The sequence below is a fragment of the Pan paniscus genome, chromosome 12 (genome assembly GCF_029289425.2).
Source record: "Pan paniscus chromosome 12, NHGRI_mPanPan1-v2.0_pri, whole genome shotgun sequence".
In the NCBI taxonomy this organism is placed as follows: Eukaryota; Metazoa; Chordata; class Mammalia; order Primates; family Hominidae; genus Pan; species Pan paniscus.
The window spans coordinates 15,889,474-15,909,678 of record NC_073261.2 but is presented as its reverse complement, the minus strand read 5'-3'; the positions used below and the strand labels follow the sequence as shown (position 1 = coordinate 15,909,678).

General features: G+C 46.5%; 1 protein-coding gene across 1 annotated transcript in view; it reads left to right on the top strand.

The window, feature by feature from the left end:
- FBLN7 (fibulin 7) overlaps positions 1–18,144 on the top strand; it is a 48,288-nt gene extending 30,144 nt beyond the window's left edge. The window contains exons 4-8 of the mRNA XM_003804790.5: positions 5,608–5,733; positions 11,623–11,760; positions 12,675–12,812; positions 15,126–15,264; positions 17,060–18,144. Of these exons, the coding sequence (XP_003804838.3) occupies positions 5,608–5,733; positions 11,623–11,760; positions 12,675–12,812; positions 15,126–15,264; positions 17,060–17,432 (914 nt within the window). The 3' untranslated portion in view covers positions 17,433–18,144. The remainder of the gene's footprint in view (positions 1–5,607; positions 5,734–11,622; positions 11,761–12,674; positions 12,813–15,125; positions 15,265–17,059) is intronic.
- The last annotated feature ends 2,061 nt before the right edge of the window (positions 18,145–20,205 follow it).

The window sequence follows — 20,205 nt, the reverse complement described above, 5'->3', positions numbered from 1 at the left end:
AAAAATGTAAAAAGTTAGCTGGCTGTGGTGGCAGGCGCCTGTAATCTCAGCTACTTGGGAGGCTGAGGCAGAAGAATCGCTTGAACCCGGGAGGCGGAGATTGCAGTGAGCTGAGATCGCACCATTGCACTCCAGCCTGGGTGACAAGAGCAAAACTCCATCTCAAACAAAACAAAACAAAACAAAAAAACAGAAAAGAAAAGAAAAGAAAAAGAAAAGGAGTGGATCACTTGAGGTCAGGAGTTCGAGACCAGCCTGGCCAACTTGGCAAAACCTCATCTGTACTAAAAATACAAAAATTAGCCGGGCATGGTGGCATGCGCCTATAATCCCAGCTACTCTGGAGGCTGAGCTGGGAGAATCACTTGAACCCGGGAGGCAGAGATTGCAGTGAGTCGAGATCATGCTACTGCACTCCAGCCTGGGTGACAGAGTGAGACCCTGTCTCGAAAGTGAAAAAAAAAAAAAAAAAGAAAAGAAAAGGAAGGAGAATGAGCAAAGACCCCCAGGGAAGGGAAGAATTTGGCACAATTGAAGAAATGAAAAATGAAATTATAGAACCTTGTTGCTGGAGATTATATGAGCTGAGAGTGAGCCAGGTGAGGTGGAGAGACGTGCAGGCCAGCACTGTAGTCATGGGCCATGCAGGTGGTGGGATTTTAGTTCTAAGCCCAATAAACAGGGTTAAGACAAGTGTCGCTGCTGCATAGAGAATGCATTGGAGATGACAAGAATGGAAGCTGGGAAAACACATAGGTGGCTATTGCAGAAGTCCAGGGGAGAGATTGTGGCAGCGGAGATTCTAGGTATTTTTAGAGACAGAACCGATGGAATTTGCTGCCATCCCATGTGGGCTGTGAGCCAGGAGGAGAAATCAAGGCTCCCAGGCTCAGGCTTGGATGATGGTGTGCCGGGTGTCATTTACAGAGATAATGAAGACTGAGCGACGGATGTGGTTTGTTTTTAAACAGCTCGTGTGTGGGTCATTGATCAGAATTCCATTTTGGACATATTACGTTAAAATGGCTGTGCGACAGACACCCTAGTGGAGATCCATTCATTCCACCCTAGATGGGTAGACATCGTCTGGAGCTCAAGGCAGCAGAAGGGTTGGAGGTACCCAGTTGGGAGTTATTTGCATAAGATAGTACTGAAATCCATGGGCAGTGGTAGGAGGACCTGCAAGGAGAGGGTGGAGACAGAAACGTGACTCAGGCAGAGACCTGCAGGGCATTGAGAAGTCAAATGGAGAAGGAGGAGGGCGAAAGGAGACAGGAAGGGCCGGGAGAGGCAGACTTCGGGGAGGCTGTGGAAAGCAGGGCCAGTGGTGCTGGATGGAGTTTTGGAAGGGCATTTTGCAGTGAGAAGGGAGCAGAGCTTCAGTCCATCTCACCTTCTGTATCATGAGGCCTTTCCCCCGAGACCTTTATAAAAAAAATTTGAGTAGAAAGAGCTGCCTTTTAAATATATAGTAGCCACTCAATAAATAGTTACTGAGTAACTGACTGGCTGGCTGATTTACCAAATGATTAAATTAATGAAAAAAAGATGAATTTCCTTCTAGTCTTTTATCTAAGCACATACACATACATCCAAGTTGCACATATTCAGTATCATCTGTGTATAGATATTAACGTGAGCAATTTTTCATTACCTCTTCTTTCTACATGTAACTCTTTATGATTAGGAAGCACTTCCTCCTAAGGGCTATTCTAGGCTTTACTAAATGGCACAATCTCGGCTCACTGCAAGCTCCGCCTCCTGGGTTCATGCCATTCTCCTGCCTCAGCCTCCCGAGTAGCTGGGACTACAGGTGCCCGCCACCACGCCCAGCTAATTTTTTTGTATTTTTAGCAAAGACAGGGTTTCACCGTGTTAGCCAGGATGGTCTCGATCTCCTGACCTCATGATCCGCCTGCCTCGGCCTCCCAAAGTGCTAGGATTACAGGCGCTAGCCACCGCACCCGGCCATTAAGCATCTTAAAAGATTTTTTCACTATGGAAAGTTTCAAACACACCAAACTACAGAGAATAGTAGAATGAACTTATGTACCTAAAATCCAGTGATTAACACAGCAAATTCCTTAACATCATCAATATCTAATTAGAGTAAAAATTCCCCCAATTGTCTCACACTTTTTTAACACTTTGTTTGAATCAGGGTCAAAATCAGTTTTATAACTTAGAATTGGTTGATAACGTCTCTTCTGCCTCAGCGAATGTCACTACCATCCTTATTCTGATGTCTGTTTAGTTAGAGCAATTTCCTGAGTTTTCCCACTTTCAAAAAGTGTGCAGCTTTTTTACTGGTTGTTAGTTCCATTGGATATAAAACACCTATCTCACATTTTTCTTGAGTATCTTATGTCACTCTGTGTCTTCTGTTTTAAACTGATGCTGTTGTGCTATTATATTTGTCTTTTTGCCTGAATGCCCCCAAAATATATTTTTTTTCTCTAAAATTCAGTCATTTGATTAGGATCTGTCTCAGTGCCAGCCTTTCTGGATCAGTTTTCTCAGGTATGGAACTCACCTTTTCTTTTTCTTTCTTTTCTTTTCTTTTTTTTTTTTTTTTTGAGACAGAGTCTCACTCTGTTGCCCAGACTGGAGAGTAGTGGTGCGATCTCGGCTCATGCAACCTCTGCCTCCTGGGTTCAAGCGATTTTCCTGCCTCAGCCTCCCAAGTAGCTGGAACTACAGGTGCCCACCACCATGCCCGGCTAATTTTTTGTATTTTTAATAAAGATAAGTTTTCGCCATGTTGGCCAGGCTGGTCTTGAACTCCTGGCCTCAAGTGATCCACCCGCCTCAACCTCCCAAAGTGCTGGGGTTACAGGTGTGAGCCACCACACCTGGCTGTAAGTTCATCTTTTCAATAGGAAGTTTCAGTTGCTGGAACAGCCTGCCCCACAGGAACCTCCAAAATTTCCCAGGGCAAAGTCTTAATATTAAGGAGACTTTAACGGGAGGAGAGTCCAAACTGTGCACAACAAGGAAAATAGGTGCAAATGAAAGAGATGGTCATCCAGACAAAAGTGCAAAGGAGGCAGAGCTGAGAAAGTGTGAGGCCCTGTGTTTGCTCACGTTGGAAAAACAACAGAAGTGAAGTGAGAATTTCAGAGTCATGAAGTTAGCAAAGCTATATGGGAAAACATTTCACTTAATTCTGAGTAATGAAAAGGATTCTTGACAAATTCCTTAGAGGATATTATAAAAAAAAGAGTAAAATTTCTATAGACAATAAAGAAATGCCGGAAAGACATGGCCATAAAACAGATAAAAACTATAACCTAGAGTATCACAAGCTGAAAGAAATGTTTAAAAGATAAAAGCAAGGAAAGAACAGTTTAGATAAAAATGAGAAAACACTCAAAAATGAGGTGATTGGAAAAATGAAAAACAGGAAATGAGTTGATAGAACCCAGGAAGGAATTAGAAATAAAAGAAAAAAGTCAGGAAGGAATTAGAAATAAAAGAAAAAAGTTCGGTCATGCATATAAAATCCTTAGCTAGGCTTCATGAAAACAGTAAGATGAAACTTACTTACGTGAAGTTTCATCTTCACGAAACAGCAGATGAAAGCAGAATTATCATCTGGGCTTTGGCTTGCCAGCCCCTGCCATGCACTTGACTGAATGCCACAGCCTGGGACATACGTGGGTGTGATGACAACTGTACTTCAATCAGGACACAGAGTGGGTGCCGGGCTGGACATCAGGCCATTGGATGCCTCTGATTGCAGATCAAGATAACAGATAAAGAGAGTCTGAATGCAGCCTGTCTAGAAATGAATACACTGGGTGGATCCAGAGAGGGAGACAGAGTGTACGGTCCTGGGACAGCTGTGCGTTTCTCTGCTGCACCGATGATCCCCAACCCCCATCCACATGGTTCAGGTACAGATCAGGCTCAATGCCTTCTTTTGGCAGGCAGCAAAGGAGAGACCACGGCACTGGCCCTACTGGGGCCAAGCTACAAGATACTGGTGTTCACATTTTCTGGCTCTCTGCCCACAACTTCACGGCCTAGTGATCTGTCCACTTCCAGACTACGCTGGTGGGCAACCATGGAGCTGGACAATGGATAACAGTAACCCCAAGCTCTAAGCAACCCCAAGCATTTGTGTACAGTCATTTCAGACACATTCCTGGAAACCGGTCTTCTGCAAACAGAATGTATGAGGGACAGTGCAACCAGGCTGAGGTTACTGAGAAACTGAAATGGCTCCTTCTCCAGGGATGAGCAGCATTCGGGCAGCCTGTCTTTTTGCAACAGATAGAAACTGTTTAAGAGTCTAATGACATCCCAATCTCCAGGAGGCTTAAGGGAAGCCTAAGTCCCTCCCATTCCACCCAAAACAAGTCTGTCGTTCTCATTAGGAGCAAAGCACCTGTTTCTTCCTCTTGATAGACACACAGGAAAGGCTGCTTTTATGCCAACAAGGAGGTGTTTTCAGTTTTCTTTCCGAAGATAATGTGGTCAAGTCAGTGAACTGACAAGCCTCTCTCTGATGGAAATGGCCTATTTCTGTGCACTAAAACTGGGCTTAGGGAATTCATAACAAGCACATGTGGCCTATGGGGTTTTGTTTGTTTGTTTGGTTGGTTGGTTTTTTGTTTTTGAGACGGAGTCTCATTCTGTCACCCAGGCTGGAGTGCAGTGGCGGGATCTCGGCTCACTGCAACCTCCGCCTCCCGGGTTCAAGCGATTCTCCTGCCTCAGACTCCCAAGTAGCTGGGATTACAGGCGCGCACCACCATGCCCCGCTAACACGTGACCTCTAGGTTTTAAAACAATCATTTTTTTTCTAATTAAAACAAATGTATACAGGATTATTATGGGAAAAGGGAAGAATACAAAAAATTATAAACTAGCAAAGAAAAATCACCTGTAAGCCTACCACTCAGAGAAAAAAAGTCTACTGAGCTTTTTAAAATAACAATCTCTCTCTACAAAGACCTTTTCCACAGAAGTGTCGTGTAGATGAGCAAGGAACATCTCCCTTTACCAATGTTAAGGAAATGTCAAAAAACTCTTACCTGGTCAAGCACAGTAGGGCTTCTGGTTGGGAATTTGGAGAATTCATTTTCCCCAACCCTGGACATTCCAGTGGGCCATCCCTCCCCTTTATAACTGCACTGAATTTTGTTCCTGTTTAAAAATGTTTCTCCCAGGTGCTGGCTGATGGAGCAGAAGGTTTGTGGGTTGCAGGGCCTGACTCAAAGGCAATGTGGGCAGATGCCCACAGGTAGCCACTTCTGTCTGGCTACAGCTGTCTACACTGCACCTTTGCAAATTAGAAAATGGTGCCTGTGGGTGGGGTATGGCCAGGTCATAGGCCAGCTCCTGCATGCAGAGCCCCAGGTGGGCAGTGTGTGCCTGGGTGCAGGGCCTGCTGAATGGAGATGCAATAGGGCTGCATATCAGCCCCATCGGCCCCCTGGCAGCTCTTGCGGGTGGAGAGGGTGGAAAGAGTGGGTGGGGTCAGGTAGAAAGTGGGAGTTATCCTACAACATAGAGGAAGTTAACCCTTCATCAGTTTTTTATTGTATTTGTTTTAGACCTAGAACTCGCATCCTTATATTTGAAAATTATTTATCTTCCTAGGTATCAGTGAATGCTCCAGCCAGCCTTGTCAAAATGGTGGTACATGTGTAGAAGGAGTCAACCAGTACAGATGCATTTGTCCTCCAGGAAGGACTGGGAACCGCTGTCAGCATCAGGACCAGACTGGTATGTAGCCACCATGGGGTTAGGTGAGGACATCCTGCTGTGGGGAGAGGAGGACCCTAGGCATAGGTCCCCAAATGCAGACATGTAGGGAGCTCAGTCCCCCACTCAAAGATGTAGCTTTTCCTCTCTGTTTCACATCCACCGATCCCTCTGGTTTTCTAAGGTGGTCACTTGACAGAGCTTAGCTCTTTGATGCAACCAGAGTTTTGATCCTTCTTATGGTAGAAAACACAAGCGCAAGAACTGACTCCCAACGTAAAAATCCCCTAGATTGGGAATGTGGCCCGAGAAGTTTCACTGTTGCCACCTTTGCTTGGTCAGCATTTCTTACAGCAGAACCACCTTTTCTTTCCAGTGTTCCCATTACATCTTGCAAAATTAGCAGCTATTGATGCAGGCCCAAGTATTTTGAGAGCTGGATAACTATACATTTGACTGGTTTTGAGATTATTATTCACATCTTGAGTCTCAACATATCTCGACCCAGAGAGTCTAAGAAGTCACGTGGTGCCTGGTTTTGCATATGGCAAGAAAATCCAGTGATAAGGAATCTGTGGAGGATGGACAGGGGTTCCCGCACCATGATGCAACCAAGATTTCATTCAGCCCCAAAGATATCCTATTCCTTAGCCAGAAAAGTCTGGTGTGTTATGCCTGTTTGTCTTTATTGCTGTATGAAATATCTGTGGGGGGAAGGGACATTGGGGCTAGTGCAGTGTCCAGTGGATAAGAGCTTTATCAATACTTATGATCCTGGCCCTGGACCCAGCCCAAGGTCAGGTTTAAATAGTGCCCCAAGAGATTTGCTGCTTAATATGCCTTGATTCAGTTCAGCTGAGTCAGCTGGCTGGGCACTTTCTCAGAATGAGGCTGTCCTCCCGAGCTCAGAGGCCCCTTACAGCTCCTATCCCTGGGATTGCTTTCTATGGAAACTGAGGCCAGAGACAGGGCTTTCTTGGAGACCTCACTGCCTCTCCCCTTGTTTACAAACAAGAGGGAAAAAGAAATGGGTTCCCTTCTGCCCTAAATATGCCAGTCCTGGTCACTGAATGTTCTAAACCCCACTCTTTAGGGTTTCCTCCCACTGTGGGATTTTATTTTTTTTTTGAGATGGAGTCTCACTCTGTTGCCCAGGCTGGAGTGTGCAGTGGCACCATCTCAGCTCACTGCAACCTCCGCCTCCTGAGTTCAAGTGATTCTCCTGCCTCAGCCTCCCGAGTAGCTGGGATTACAGGTGTCTGTCACCACTCCTGCCTAATATTTGTATTTTTAGTAGAAACGGGGTTTCACCATGTTGGCCAGGCTGGTCTCCAACTCCTGACCTCAAGTGATCTGCCTGCCTTGCCCTCCAAAAGTGCTGGGATTACAGGTGTGAGCCACCATGCCCGCCCAAGGATCTTTAGACAATTGTTGCTCAGGTCCAGGGGGGCCTGTTATAAACTGTCCCCATGGCCAGAATCTTCCCCAGGAATGGGAAGGAGGGGAAGCAAGCAGGCATATCCGAAGCCAGCTCCTATCCTCATAGTCTCCATGAACAGCCATCACGCATCTGGGCTCTTGCTCACCTTGTCCCTCAGCCTGACACCTTCCTTCCCATCAGCTGGCCCATGCCTTTCCAGTTCCCTGGAGGAGCATCCCTCCAATTCCTTTTTTAAAAATCCATTCACCCTATTTTTTATGATGATAAAATATATATAACATAAAATTTACCAGTTTCATCCTTTTTAACTGTACAGCTCAGTGGCATCAATCACATTCACATTGTTGTGCGACTATCACCACCATCCAGCTCCAGAATTCTTTTTGTCTTGCAAAACTGAGCTTCTGTACCCATAACAGGACAACTCCCCATTGCCCTCCCCACAGCCCCTGGTAATCACCATTCATTCTTCTTTCTGTCTCTGTGAGTCTGACTGCTCTAGGGACCTCATCTAAGTAGAATCATGCAGGATTTGTCCACTTGTGTTTGATTCCCATCAATCCTTGAAAAACTTTCAGAAAAATAACATTTTTTCCTGATTAGAAATATAATTTGGCCAAGCATGATGACTCATGCCTGTAATCCCAGCACTTTGGGAGGCTGAGGTGGGTGGATCATTTGAGGTTGGGAGTTTGAGACCAGCCTGGCCAACATGGTAAAACCCTGTCTCTACTAACAATACAAAAAAAAAAATAGCAGGGTGTGGTGACGTGCACCTGTAATTCCAACTGTTCAGAGGCAGAGGCAGGAGAATCATTTGAATGCGGGAGATAGAGGCTGCAGTAAGCCGAGATCGTGCCACTGCACTCCAGCCTGGGTGACACAGCGAGACTCTGTCTCAAAAAGAAAGAGAGAGAGAGAAAGAGAAATTTATGTTCCTGGTAAAAACCAAAAATGTGAACACTTTAGAAAAGTACAAGAAATACAAAAAAAAAAAAAAAAAAAAAAGGAAACAAACAAAAAACCAGGAACAAAAAATAGTGGCCCATGAACAGACCAATAATGAGCTCTGAAATTGAATTGGTCATAAATAGCCTACCAACCAAAAAAAGCCCAGTACCTGACGGATTCACAGCCAAATTCTACCAGATGTACAAAGAAGAGCTGGTACCATTCCTACAGAAACTATTCCAAAAAACTGAGGAGGAGGGACCTCTCCCCAACTTATTCGATGAGGCCAGAGTCATCTCGATACCAAAACCTGGCAGAGACACAACAAAAAAAGAAAATGTCAGGCCAATATCCTTGATGAACATTGATACAAAAATCCTCAACAAAATACTTGCAAACCAAATCCAGCAGCACATGAAAAAGCGAATCCACCATGATCAAGTAGGCTTCCTCCCTGGGATACAAGGTTGATTCAACATATAAAAATCAATAAATGTGATTCATCATATAAACAGAACTAAAAGCAAAACTACATGATTATCTCAATAGATGCAAAAAGGCTTTTGATGAAATTCAACATCTCTTCATGTTAAAAACTCTCAACAAACTAGGTATTGAAGGAACAGACCTCAAAATAATAAGAGCCATCTATGACAAACTCACAGCCAACATTGTACGGAATGGGCAAAAGCTGAAAGCATTCTCCTTGAAAACTGGCATAAGACAGGGATGCCCTTTCTCATCACTTCTATTCAACATAGTATTGGAAGTCCTGGCGAGAGCAACAGGCGAGAGCAAGAAATAAAGCGCATCCAAATAGGAAGAGAGGAAATCAAACTATCTCTGTTTGCAGATGACATGATTCTATATCTAGAAAATCCCAAAGTCTCAGCCCAAAAGTTCCTTCAGCTGATAAACAACTTCAGCAAAGTTGCAGGATACAAAATCAATGTAGAAAAATCACTAGCATTCCTATATACCAACAACAACCAAACTGAGAGCCAAATCAGAAAGACAATCCTGTTCACAATTTGCCACACACACACAAATAAAATACCTAGGAATACAGCTAACCAGGGAGGTGAAAGATCTCTATAATGAGAATTACAAAACATGGCTCAAAAAAATCAGAGAAGACACAGACAAATGAAAAAACATTCCATGCTTATGGATACAAAGAATCAATATCATTAAAATGGCTACACTGCCCAAAACAACTTACAGATTCAATGCTATTCCTATCAAACTACCAAAGACATTGTTCACGGAACTAGAAAAAATTACTTTAACATGCATATGGAACCCAAAAAGATCCTGAATACCCAAGGCAATCCTAAGCAAAAAGAACAAAGCTAAAGGAATCACATTACCCAACTTCAAACTATACCACAAGGCTACAGTGACCAAAACAGCATGGTACTGGTACAAAAACAGGCACGTAGACCAATGGAACGGAGAGCACAGAAATAAGGCCACACATCTATGACCATCTGATCTTTGACCAAGCTGACAAAAACAAGAATGGGGAAAAGACTCCTATTCAATAAATGGTGCTGGGATAACTGGCTAGCCATATGCAGAAGACTGAAGCTGAACCACTTCTTACACCATAGACAAAAATCAACTCAAGATGGATTAAAGAGTTAGATGTAAAATCCAAAACTACAAAAACCCTGGAAGACAACGTAGGCAATACCATCCTGACAGAGGAATGGACAAAGATTTCATGACAAAGATACCAAAAGCAATTACAACAAAAGCAAAAATTGACAAACGGATTCTAATTAAACTTAAGAGCTTCTGCATAGCAAAAGAAAGTATCAAAGGAGTAAACAGACAACCTACAGAATGGGAGAAAATATTTGCAAACTATGCATCTGACAAAGGTCTAATATCCAGCGTCTATAAGGAACTTAAATTTACAAGAGAAAAACAAACAACCCCATTAAAAAGTGGGCAACGTACATGAACAGAAACTTCTCAAAAGAAAACCTACAACAGGCCAACAAGCATATGGAAAAAAAAGCTCCATATCACTGATGATTAAAGAAATGCAAATCAAAACTATCTGGTGTGAGATACTATCTCACACCCCTCAGAATGGCTATTATTAAAAAGCCAAAAAGTAACCGATCCTGGAGAGGTTGTGGAGAAAAGGAAACCCTTATACACTGTTGGTGGGAGTGTAAATTAGTTCAACCATTGTGGAAAGCAGTATGGTGATTCCTCAAAGAGCTAAAAGCAGAACTACCACTTGACCCAGCAATCCTATTACTGGGTATATACCCAGAGCAACACAAAACATTCTACCATAAAGACACATGCACTCGAATATTTGTTGCAGCACTGTTCACAATAGCAAAGACATGGAACCAACCTAAATGCTCGTCAATAACAGACTGGATAAAGAAAATGCGGTACATGGGGCTGGGTGTGGTGGCTCATGCCTGTAATTCCAGCACTTTGGGAGGCCGAGGCGGGCAGATCATGAAGTCAGGAGATCAAGACCATCCTGGCTAACATGGTGAAACCCTGTCTCTACTAAAAAAATACAAAAAAATTTGCCCGGTGTGGTGGTGGGCACCTGTAGTCCCAGCTACTTGGGAGGCTGAGGCAGGAGAATGGCATGAACCCAGGAGGCAGAGCTCGCAGTGAGCGGAGATCGTGCCACTGCACTCCAGCCTGGGCGACAGAGTGAGACTCCGTCTCAAAAAAAAAAAAAAAAAGAAAAGAAAAGAAAAGAAAATGTGGTACATATACACCATGGAATATTATGCAGCCACAAAAAAGAATGAGATCATGTCTTTTGTGGAAACACGGATGGAGCTGGAGGCTACCATCCTTAGCAAACTAACATAGGAACAGAAAACCAAATACTGCATGTTCTCACTTATAACTGGGAGTTAATTGATAACAACTTATGAACACAAAGAAGGAAACAACAGACACTGGGGTCTACTTGAGGGGTTGGGGAGGAGGGAGAGGAGCAGAAAAGGTAACTATTGGGTACTGGGCTTAATACCTGGGTGATGTGTACAATAACCCCCTGTGACACGTGTTTATCTATGTAACAAACCTTCACATGTTGAAGGTCTTCAAACCTAAAATTAAAAATAATAAAATAAAAAATACACACACACACACACAAAGAAACAAAAAATAGTGGCCCGTGGTTTTAAACTCTAGTGATCACTGTTAGAATTTTGGGGTGTTCAAGTCTTTTTAAGTGAAGACGTGGATTTGCCCTAGCTGTCCTTCTCGGGGTGCGGCTTGGCGGCCTGCATTTTCATGCACCTTTCTATTCGAGTGCGCTTCCTGCCCTGCGCCCCCTTTGGGTAGGCCCTGGACGGGTCGTCTGGGTTTGTGGTTAATTACTTGTCTTTCCTTTCCCTACTCCAGAGTAAGCCCTTTGAGAAGGGGCCGTGCCTCCGTCTTGGTTCTGCTCCCGGCCCCTACCCAAGGTTGGGCCCACGGCAGGTGCGCCAGGGCCCGGCACTGAGCGTGTCTTCTCCCCGCAGCCGCCCCCGACGGCAGCGTGGCCGGCGACTCTGCCTTCAGCCGCGCGCCGCGCTGTGCGCAGGTGGAGCGGGCTCAGCACTGCAGCTGCGAGGCCGGATTCCACCTGAGCGGCGCCGCCGGCGACAGCGTCTGCCAGGGTAGGCGCGGGCTCCGCCAGGACACTGGGGACAGCCCGGGGAGGACATGGGGCGGGGAAGGGGCTCTCACCCACCGCCCTCCTGCCGGCACGGGTGGCTTCCTGCGCGCGGTCTCAGAAGGCCTGGCCACTTTGCATTATAGGTAAGTGTTGACCTAATGATTGCTAGAAGGCAGCTAATTCATAGAGATCAGAGCTCGCCCCACCTCAGAACCTGGTCCAGCCTATGCCCAAGCCACACGCGCTTGGTTCAGGAGAGCCTTGAGACCCTCCATCCCCTCCGTCCTGGCTGGAATCACATCTACGGGTGGCAAGGAGGAGCTTAAATCGCTGTGTTGGTAGAGCGGGCCCGGAGCTGGGTAGGGGTGTGGGACTCATTCCTTGGTCCCCTCTGGGCTTAGCTTTCCTGACGGCTCAGTTTTGCTGTGCTCTCCCGATTACCAGAGTTCTCTCCCCAAACAACGCAAAGCAGGAGTTCGAATCTGAGATCTGGTCAGTTGGTGCTAATAGCCTCATTTTACAGCACAGAAAGGAGGATTCCCAAAGATAAAGAGAGTTAACATGGGGCTGTTAACCCATCCCTACTTTCTGGGAATAGGCTTGATTTGCCAGCCTCTGCAGGGTCTCCCCAGGTGTCTTCAGCCTAAGACAGTGATGCCTTTCTAGGGCCTAGCACTTCAGCTCCCTCTTACTCCTCCTTTTAGCCCTCTGGGCCCTCGGCTTAGGAGAAAGGGAAGCACACCTGCTCCTCTTGTGCGTGCTCTGCTGGGGGTAGGGCATGGCGGCTGCCCGAGGCCCAGCCACTTAACTGCAGCTGCCACTGCCTCCAGGAATTGAAGCATGATTGTTCTGGGTCACAGCTGGCAACACTTGCTGCATGGCTCCTAAAGTCACAGTGAGCACTTCTGTCTGCAGATGTGAACGAGTGTGAGCTCTACGGGCAGGAGGGGCGCCCCCGGCTCTGCATGCACGCCTGCGTGAACACCCCGGGCTCTTACCGTTGCACCTGCCCCAGTGGATACCGAACTCTGGCCGACGGGAAGAGCTGTGAGGGTGAGTGAGGCTACAGAGTGTCGTCTGCACCCAGCCACCTGCTGCTGTGCTGAACCCCCAGGACCTCACAATCGGGAGTGAGGTGGTTAGGAGAGTCACAGTTTCAGATACATTGGATTTTTAAAAAGCCACCAACCAAAGGGCTTCTCAAAGGTCAGGCCACATCATCATCTACATAAATAGGAAAATGAATTCCTTAAACATCTTGGCAACTAGTCTTTTCCGACTTTATTTGAGTAAATGGGTTTTTTGTTTTCTTCAAGGTCTGGTCAATTCTACCCACTCAACAATTCCTTCAGCTAGGGCTGGGCCTAAAGGCCCAGCTAATGGGTGGCCAGGAGGAACCCGTGAGACTCCGTGACCCTGTGTCCACCTGTAAGTCCACCTCTGAAAGGGGCAGCACCTTACAGGCACTTATGTCTTAGTGAGGTCGGGCGCTACAGCACCAGCCTTGTCTGATGGTAGCTGAGGACAACAAGGGAGGCGGAGCACCCAGGGAGGGACAAGAGTCGGGGGCATCACTACCCCTGGCTTGTGAGGTACAGGAAGTGAGGGGGCTTATCAGAGCCTGAAAGATTGTGGCTCTGATCAAGGACACAGCCTCCATCAGAACCACATCCAGGCAGGTCAGGACTCCTCAGGCTGGGTCACTGTCATTTGCCAACCCCAGCTAAAAACCAGTCAGCCTCTCAGGTGCAGAGAGTGGGTTGGGGGGCAGCGGCGCAGATGGAAAATAACTGGCTCAGGTTTCACCCCAGTGCTGAATCCTGTCCGTCAGCAGTGGTTTCCTGGAGGGCCGGGTTGAGGTTTCTGAGGCTGATTCCTGGCAGAGTGGGAAAGAACATCTTAAGTTGACAAGGAATGTCTGCAGCAGGGATGGGAGGCACCTAAGAGATTAGGAAGGATGTGTGCAGAGTGGGTTGGTTGTAGAACAGAGAGGCTGAGAACCCTCGCAACAGTCACCATCATCACTACAGGACAAGTCCCAGGGACACTGGGTGCCTAACAGGAAGCCTCCTGTGTTTCCCCACCTCCACTTAGGGAAAATACAGATGTCAATTGATGTAGACATGCTGAATCTCCACATGAGCTGAGTCAGAGCACACATCTCAGGCCTGAAGCCCAAGCGGGATCATCCTGACCCTTGGCCCTTAAACCACCGTGCTGCAGTGGGCCTTTCGGGGGGACTGGTTCTGCTCCTGCAGGCATACCTCACACTAGGAGGGTGGACAGGCCCACCTCCCCAGCTGGACTTCCCCCATGGAAACAGGACACAGAGGGGAGCCCTGCTGGCTCCAGACAACAGCTCTGACCCACCAAGGGAGAACGGGAGAAGAGAGGGCAGAGGGCTCCTCCATGGGCTGACGTGGGAATGTGAGGGGAGAGGTGGCTCCCCGGTGACATCCCACTGGGGCCCCGCTGCAGGGCTCTGAGGAGTGGGTGACCTGGGGCTGGAGCAGGAGAAGGCATCCAGATAGCCACCCACACTCCCTCCCTCCCACAGTGCTCACGAAGGCCCACCTGGGGTTGCTTGGGGTTGGGAAGGACGGCCTCCAGCTGGGGAGACTCTCTGGATGTCTGCAAAGGGAGCAGAGAACTCATGCAAATCATGATATTGAGGTGTCTGCACTCGCATGGGGTGAGGCTGGCAGGGAAGACTTTCTAGAAGATTCTAATTTAAAAAAGTGTGTATATATAGTATATATAGGTATATGGTATATATATGCTGTATATGGTATATATATGGTATGTATATGTATATGGTATATATGGTATATATATGTATATGGTATATGTATATATATGGTATATATATGTATATGGTATATGTATATATATGTATATGGTATATATATATACACACACCATATATATACCATATATACGTATATATGGTGTGTGTATATATATACCATATATACATATATATATACCATATACATATATACACACACACACACATATATATATGAAGAATAACAGCCATGGAGGGTAATGGGGCACTTGGGCTGAGAAGCAGATAGGTCTGAGAGAAGCATTGTGACCAGTAACACTCACCTGGTGCTTTCCACCATCCTTGCCACCTGTCATACCCCAGGGAAAGAGGACAGGATCCCAGGGAGGGGCACTCCCTGGCATTTCCTCAGGGCCCTGATTCCACACAGTTAAGGAAGGCAGGCTTTCTGCTTTAAGAATAAGTGCCAGGAGCAGGGAGCACCACATTACAGGACCTGCAGGGTCTCTCATGTGGTTCTGCCTGCAATGGAGGGAAGGTCAGGGCGATTCTCACCTGTTGTATGTCCTGTATCTCAGATGTGGATGAATGTGTGGGCCTGCAGCCGGTGTGCCCCCAGGGGACCACATGCATCAACACCGGTGGAAGCTTCCAGTGTGTCAGCCCTGAGTGCCCCGAGGGCAGCGGCAATGTGAGCTACGTGAAGACGTCTCCATTGTGAGTATCTCCAGGGGAGGCACACCCTCACCCAGGCCTCCAAGTGTGGCTGGGCTGGATGCTTCCTAGAGGTTCTTGGGAGAAGGTACAGTTATACCATAGAAAGATGAGAGGCAGGAGGCTGGGAGGCTGGTGTCTCTGAATTTCCATTTCCGCTTAGTGGTTGCATTTAATGCGTTGCTGCTCTGGAGAAATAAGAACCCCATTCCCCATGGGAGTAATATACTAAGTGCACCCCCACTACATAGAGGTTGATGGGGTTGCTGCCACCCCAGGATGGCAAAGCCAGGGCAGGCACTGAAGGGAAGAAGCTGTTGGTGACATTACCCTGATAAACCCATAGCAGCCCAGGAGACAGGTATAGATCACATGGATTTGGGAGGTGACAGCATTCACATAGCCAGGAACTATAGACTCCCTTGAGTTACACTGCATATCCCGTGCACCCTGTATTATATCACTCTGCTTTTCCAATAGTACTAGAAGGTTCTACATCTAGTAACTGCAACTCTTAAACAGCAGGTAGAGCTTTTTTTTTTTTTTTTAAGTTGGGAGATGGGCCTTTAAGGGGAATGACTACAACTATCACAAAGCACTTACATTTTCCTCTCAAAAAGAGATCACAAGAGCCCTAGCATTGTCTTTGAAATGAAGTAACAGCCATGGAGGGTAACTTAATTATTTGAATTGCTGTTGAGTTAAAGCAGATTAGAAGCAGCAAGAAACTTAGTGGCATTGAAGCATGGCAGTTTTTAGAGAGAGTGAAGACATCAGAACCTTCCTCATGAAGTCACTCGGTGAAGGGATAGGGAACGGGTCTATTATGGCCTCTGGGGCATTCGACCAACAGCTGGATGTGACAGTTGACTGCATAATCATGATGCTACAGAATCACCAAATATACTAGATTGCATTTGTCTTTTAACAAGATAGAGAAATATCGAAAGCATTTCCACAAGACCCTCTTTCCAAACGATTAAGGAAAACAGGGCTTCCTGCGTTGAGAATACACATGATGGCCAGGCACAGTGGCTTATGCTTATAATTTGAGCACTCTGGGAGGCCGAGGAGGGCGGATCACTTGAGATCAGGAGTTCGAGACCAGCCTGGCCAGCATGGTGAAACCCCGTCTCTACTAAAAATACAAAAATTAGCTGGGCGTGGTGGCGGGCACCTGTAATCCCAGCTACCCAGGAGGCTGAGACAGGAGAATCACTAGAGCCTGGGAGGTGGAGGTTGCAGAGAGCCTAGATCATGCCATTGCACTCCAGCCTGGGCGACAGAGTGAGACTCTGTCTAAAAATAAATAAATAAATAAAATACATGCTGCTGTGTTTAGGAAGTTCACCGTACACCGTGTGGGAAGCACTGCATTACAGGATGTTGCTGGCTAACTGCTGAGGTCCTGCCATTACTGAGCGAGGTCGCAGCACATGGAGAAAGGGCACCTGGTTTGAATATCAGCATTGCCATCGTTATTTAATATTCCCAGGCTTTATTTTTCTGTAAAAATGATAGTAATAGCATAAATAAATGTATGTGCACACAGACACACGTACCCAGGTGGGCAGGGAGCACCCTTGAGCAGGAACAGAAGCAGCAGCCCTTCCTTTGCCATGCCTGACACCAGCTACATTCACTCGTCTGCAGCTCCATAGCTCCTGGGTGAAGGACCCATGGCTGGGAAAGGTCATCTAGGTGGCCTCTGCAAGAGGGCAGGTGGGCAGCCGGGTCAGAGCAGCTCTTCATGAGACTCCCCAAGGCTGACTGCCTCCATTTTGCCTCTCCGCTCCAGCCAGTGTGAGCGGAACCCCTGCCCCATGGACAGCAGGCCCTGCCGCCATCTGCCCAAGACCATCTCCTTCCATTACCTCTCTCTGCCTTCCAACCTGAAGACGCCCGTCACGCTGTTCCGCATGGCCACAGCCTCTGCCCCCGGCCGAGCTGGGCCCAACAGCCTGCGGTTTGGGATCGTGGGTGGGAACAGCCGCGGCCACTTTGTGATGCAGCGTTCAGACCGGCAGACTGGGGAGCTGATCCTTGTGCAGACCCTGGAGGGGCCTCAGACGCTGGAGGTGGACGTCGACATGTCGGAATACCTGGACCGCTCCTTCCAGGCCAACCATGTGTCCAAGGTCACCATCTTTGTATCCCCCTATGACTTCTGAGGGTACACAGGGGCACTGGGGTGTGGAGAGCTGACCTCATTGCTCTTCCCCGAAGGCTCAGCTTCGGGCACTGACTGCGTGGACCCTCCCGCCTGTTCCCGCCCTCTCGCCAGTGCACCCAGGCTTCTAGGGCAGCGTTGCACGGCGTCCCATGGAATAGCACAGAAGAGCAGCCACAAAACTCAACTGCTGCCATCACTTTTTTTTTTTTTTTTTCCTGCTTTGAGGCCCTTCTCTTAGATTATGCACTAACTTTCTTAAAACTTTTTCATCCAGGGGACGGGTGGCTTTCCAAAATGCTGTGCAAATGGCCTTGTGAGTTTGAACTAGCTGGGGAGAGAAAAGGTGGCAATGTGTGTCAGGTGACTATCAGCCCTTCTGCATTTTTATAGCCAGGCTTGCTATGAATGAAACGGTTCTAGTCGTGCGGGGGGCCCTAGTCATGCCTCTGCGCATGTGGCATAGGAAGTGGAGTCTCCTCCCATGACCCAGCACGTTGTTCTTATCTGCCTTTTCCTCTGTGACATGCCTGCCTGCCTGCCTTCTCATCAGAGAGTCACAGGAGGGCCTTAAACCCCACGCAGATCCTTCTAGACCAAGGACCCATTGTTAAAAGCATGGATTCTGCCTGAGTTACTTCCCTTTTGAGAAATCATATCTCAAATACATAACCTGGTAGTATAACTGAAAAAATAAAAGTGATTGCTCCTTCCTGCCCGCCTGACTTCTACCTGAGCATGAGACAGCCCACTTCCTTCTAGGAGGGGATGGCTGGCTCTCTTCCTGTCTGGGTTGGATACACTGGAATAAATGAGTCAGAGAACACAGAGGTGATGTTTGGGACTGTTCCACAATATAAATTTGTTTTGACCACATGGGAGATTGGTAAGGACAATACCTGGCCGTGGAGAGTTTAGGAAAATGCTTGAGTTGTCATAGATTCCATGGCCTTTTGTTTCTGATGAATTCACTACAGGGTGACGCCCTCCAGGTGATCAAAGAGAGAAAACACTGGCCAGAGCTGAGTGGGGTGTGGTAGGATGGGGTGTGGGGTAGGGTGGGGAAGATCATTCAAGCTAAAACTTAAGAGGTAGCGAAGCTGTAAGAAAGTTTCATTATCTAATTACATGTCAAGCTGCTGGTGAGATTTCCTCACACATATTTTATTTAAATCTTTGTGTTTGCCCTGGTATGAGATGGAGCCAGAAGTGTGTCACTAGTTCAATGATCAAGCCCTACATCAAGATGGTTTCTAAGATGGTTTATTCTTGTACTGTTGTTTGGACAAAGGTTGAGACACAGTCAAGAGTTGCTTTTGAAATGTTTCTTCTCCCATGGGCTCAGCTGCGATCTCTAACAACAGAAAAAGGACATGCAAACTAAAGTTACAAGACTTCATTAAAACATTATCCACAGGCTTATGTTTCTAAATGTAGCTATGCTGGGCCAGAAGCCTGCACACCACCCAGTCCCATGTGCACAACACCAGGCGGAAGAGTCTAAGGGCCTGGCCAGGTTCCTGAATGGGAGATGTCACAGCTGTGGGCTAGGGACAGCCCACACATCACACACATCATATGTGAGATATGATGACATATGATGTGGGATATATGTGGGATATATTGAGATATGATGTGTTCAGGGGGACAAGCCTCTCACATGCCAGAAGGTGGGGAGTGTTTGGGGAGTCTCCAGAGCAGGTGCCCTCTAAACTGGTATATGATAGGACTTCGATGCCAAACAGCCCAGTTTAAAGCAACAGTTTCCATCACCAAGACCTGCCGTCATCAAACCTGCTTCCCACTGATGAAATCACGCACCCAGCCCCGGTGCCCACAGCACCAAAGTATAAATGGCTGACTGCTTAGGATGTGGATGATGGCTGTGGACAATGATGGCTGGGCACTTCTTGTGGATGATGTGGATGATGGGTCTTTTGTGGATAATGGCTGGGCACTTCTCCCTGTGGAGTGTCTTGTTCTCTGTATGCTCTCTCCTCACTCTCCTCTATGGAATCAACTTCTCTTTTGTCCTTTGAGAGCTCCACTCTGTACTAAGAGTAACTACTGGTTAACCAGAATTCATTTGCACCCCTTTCCAGGTAATATAGTTTCATATTATTTGAGGGAGGGGCTTTAAGACTTTTTATCATGCAAAGTTGCAAACATATGCAAAAGTAGAAAGAATAGTATAATGAACCCCATGTCTGAATCAGTAGCTTCAACAATGAACACATGGCCAACTTGTTTCATCTACTATCACCCCACCTCATGACGATTTCCAATCCTATCATTTCATCTATAAATATTTTAGAATGTATCTCTAAAAGACAACTTTTAAAAAAAGGATAACCAAAATACCATTCACATCTAAAACATTAATTCCTTAATACCTTTAAATATTCAGCCATCGTTGACATTTCTCTGAGTGGCTTATATTTTTTTGTTTACTTGCAGTAGGTCTATGCACTGTGATTTATTGATATGCATTTTAAGCCTTTTTTAAATCTGTAGCAGTGGGTCTCACACTTCAGCATATATTGGAATAATCTGAAGGTTTGTTGGAAGACAAAATATAGGGTCATTTATCTTGTAGAATTTTTCACAGTATGAGTTTTTCTGAGTGCATCTCTGTCTTCTCTATTTCTTATAAATCTAGAGAGTTAGTCAGATTCAAGTTAGATTTATTTAGGCAAGACTACTTTATTGGTGGTGACAGATCCTTCCAGTAGGAGGAGCAAAATATCTGGTTGCCTCTCTTTTCTGATGTTAGC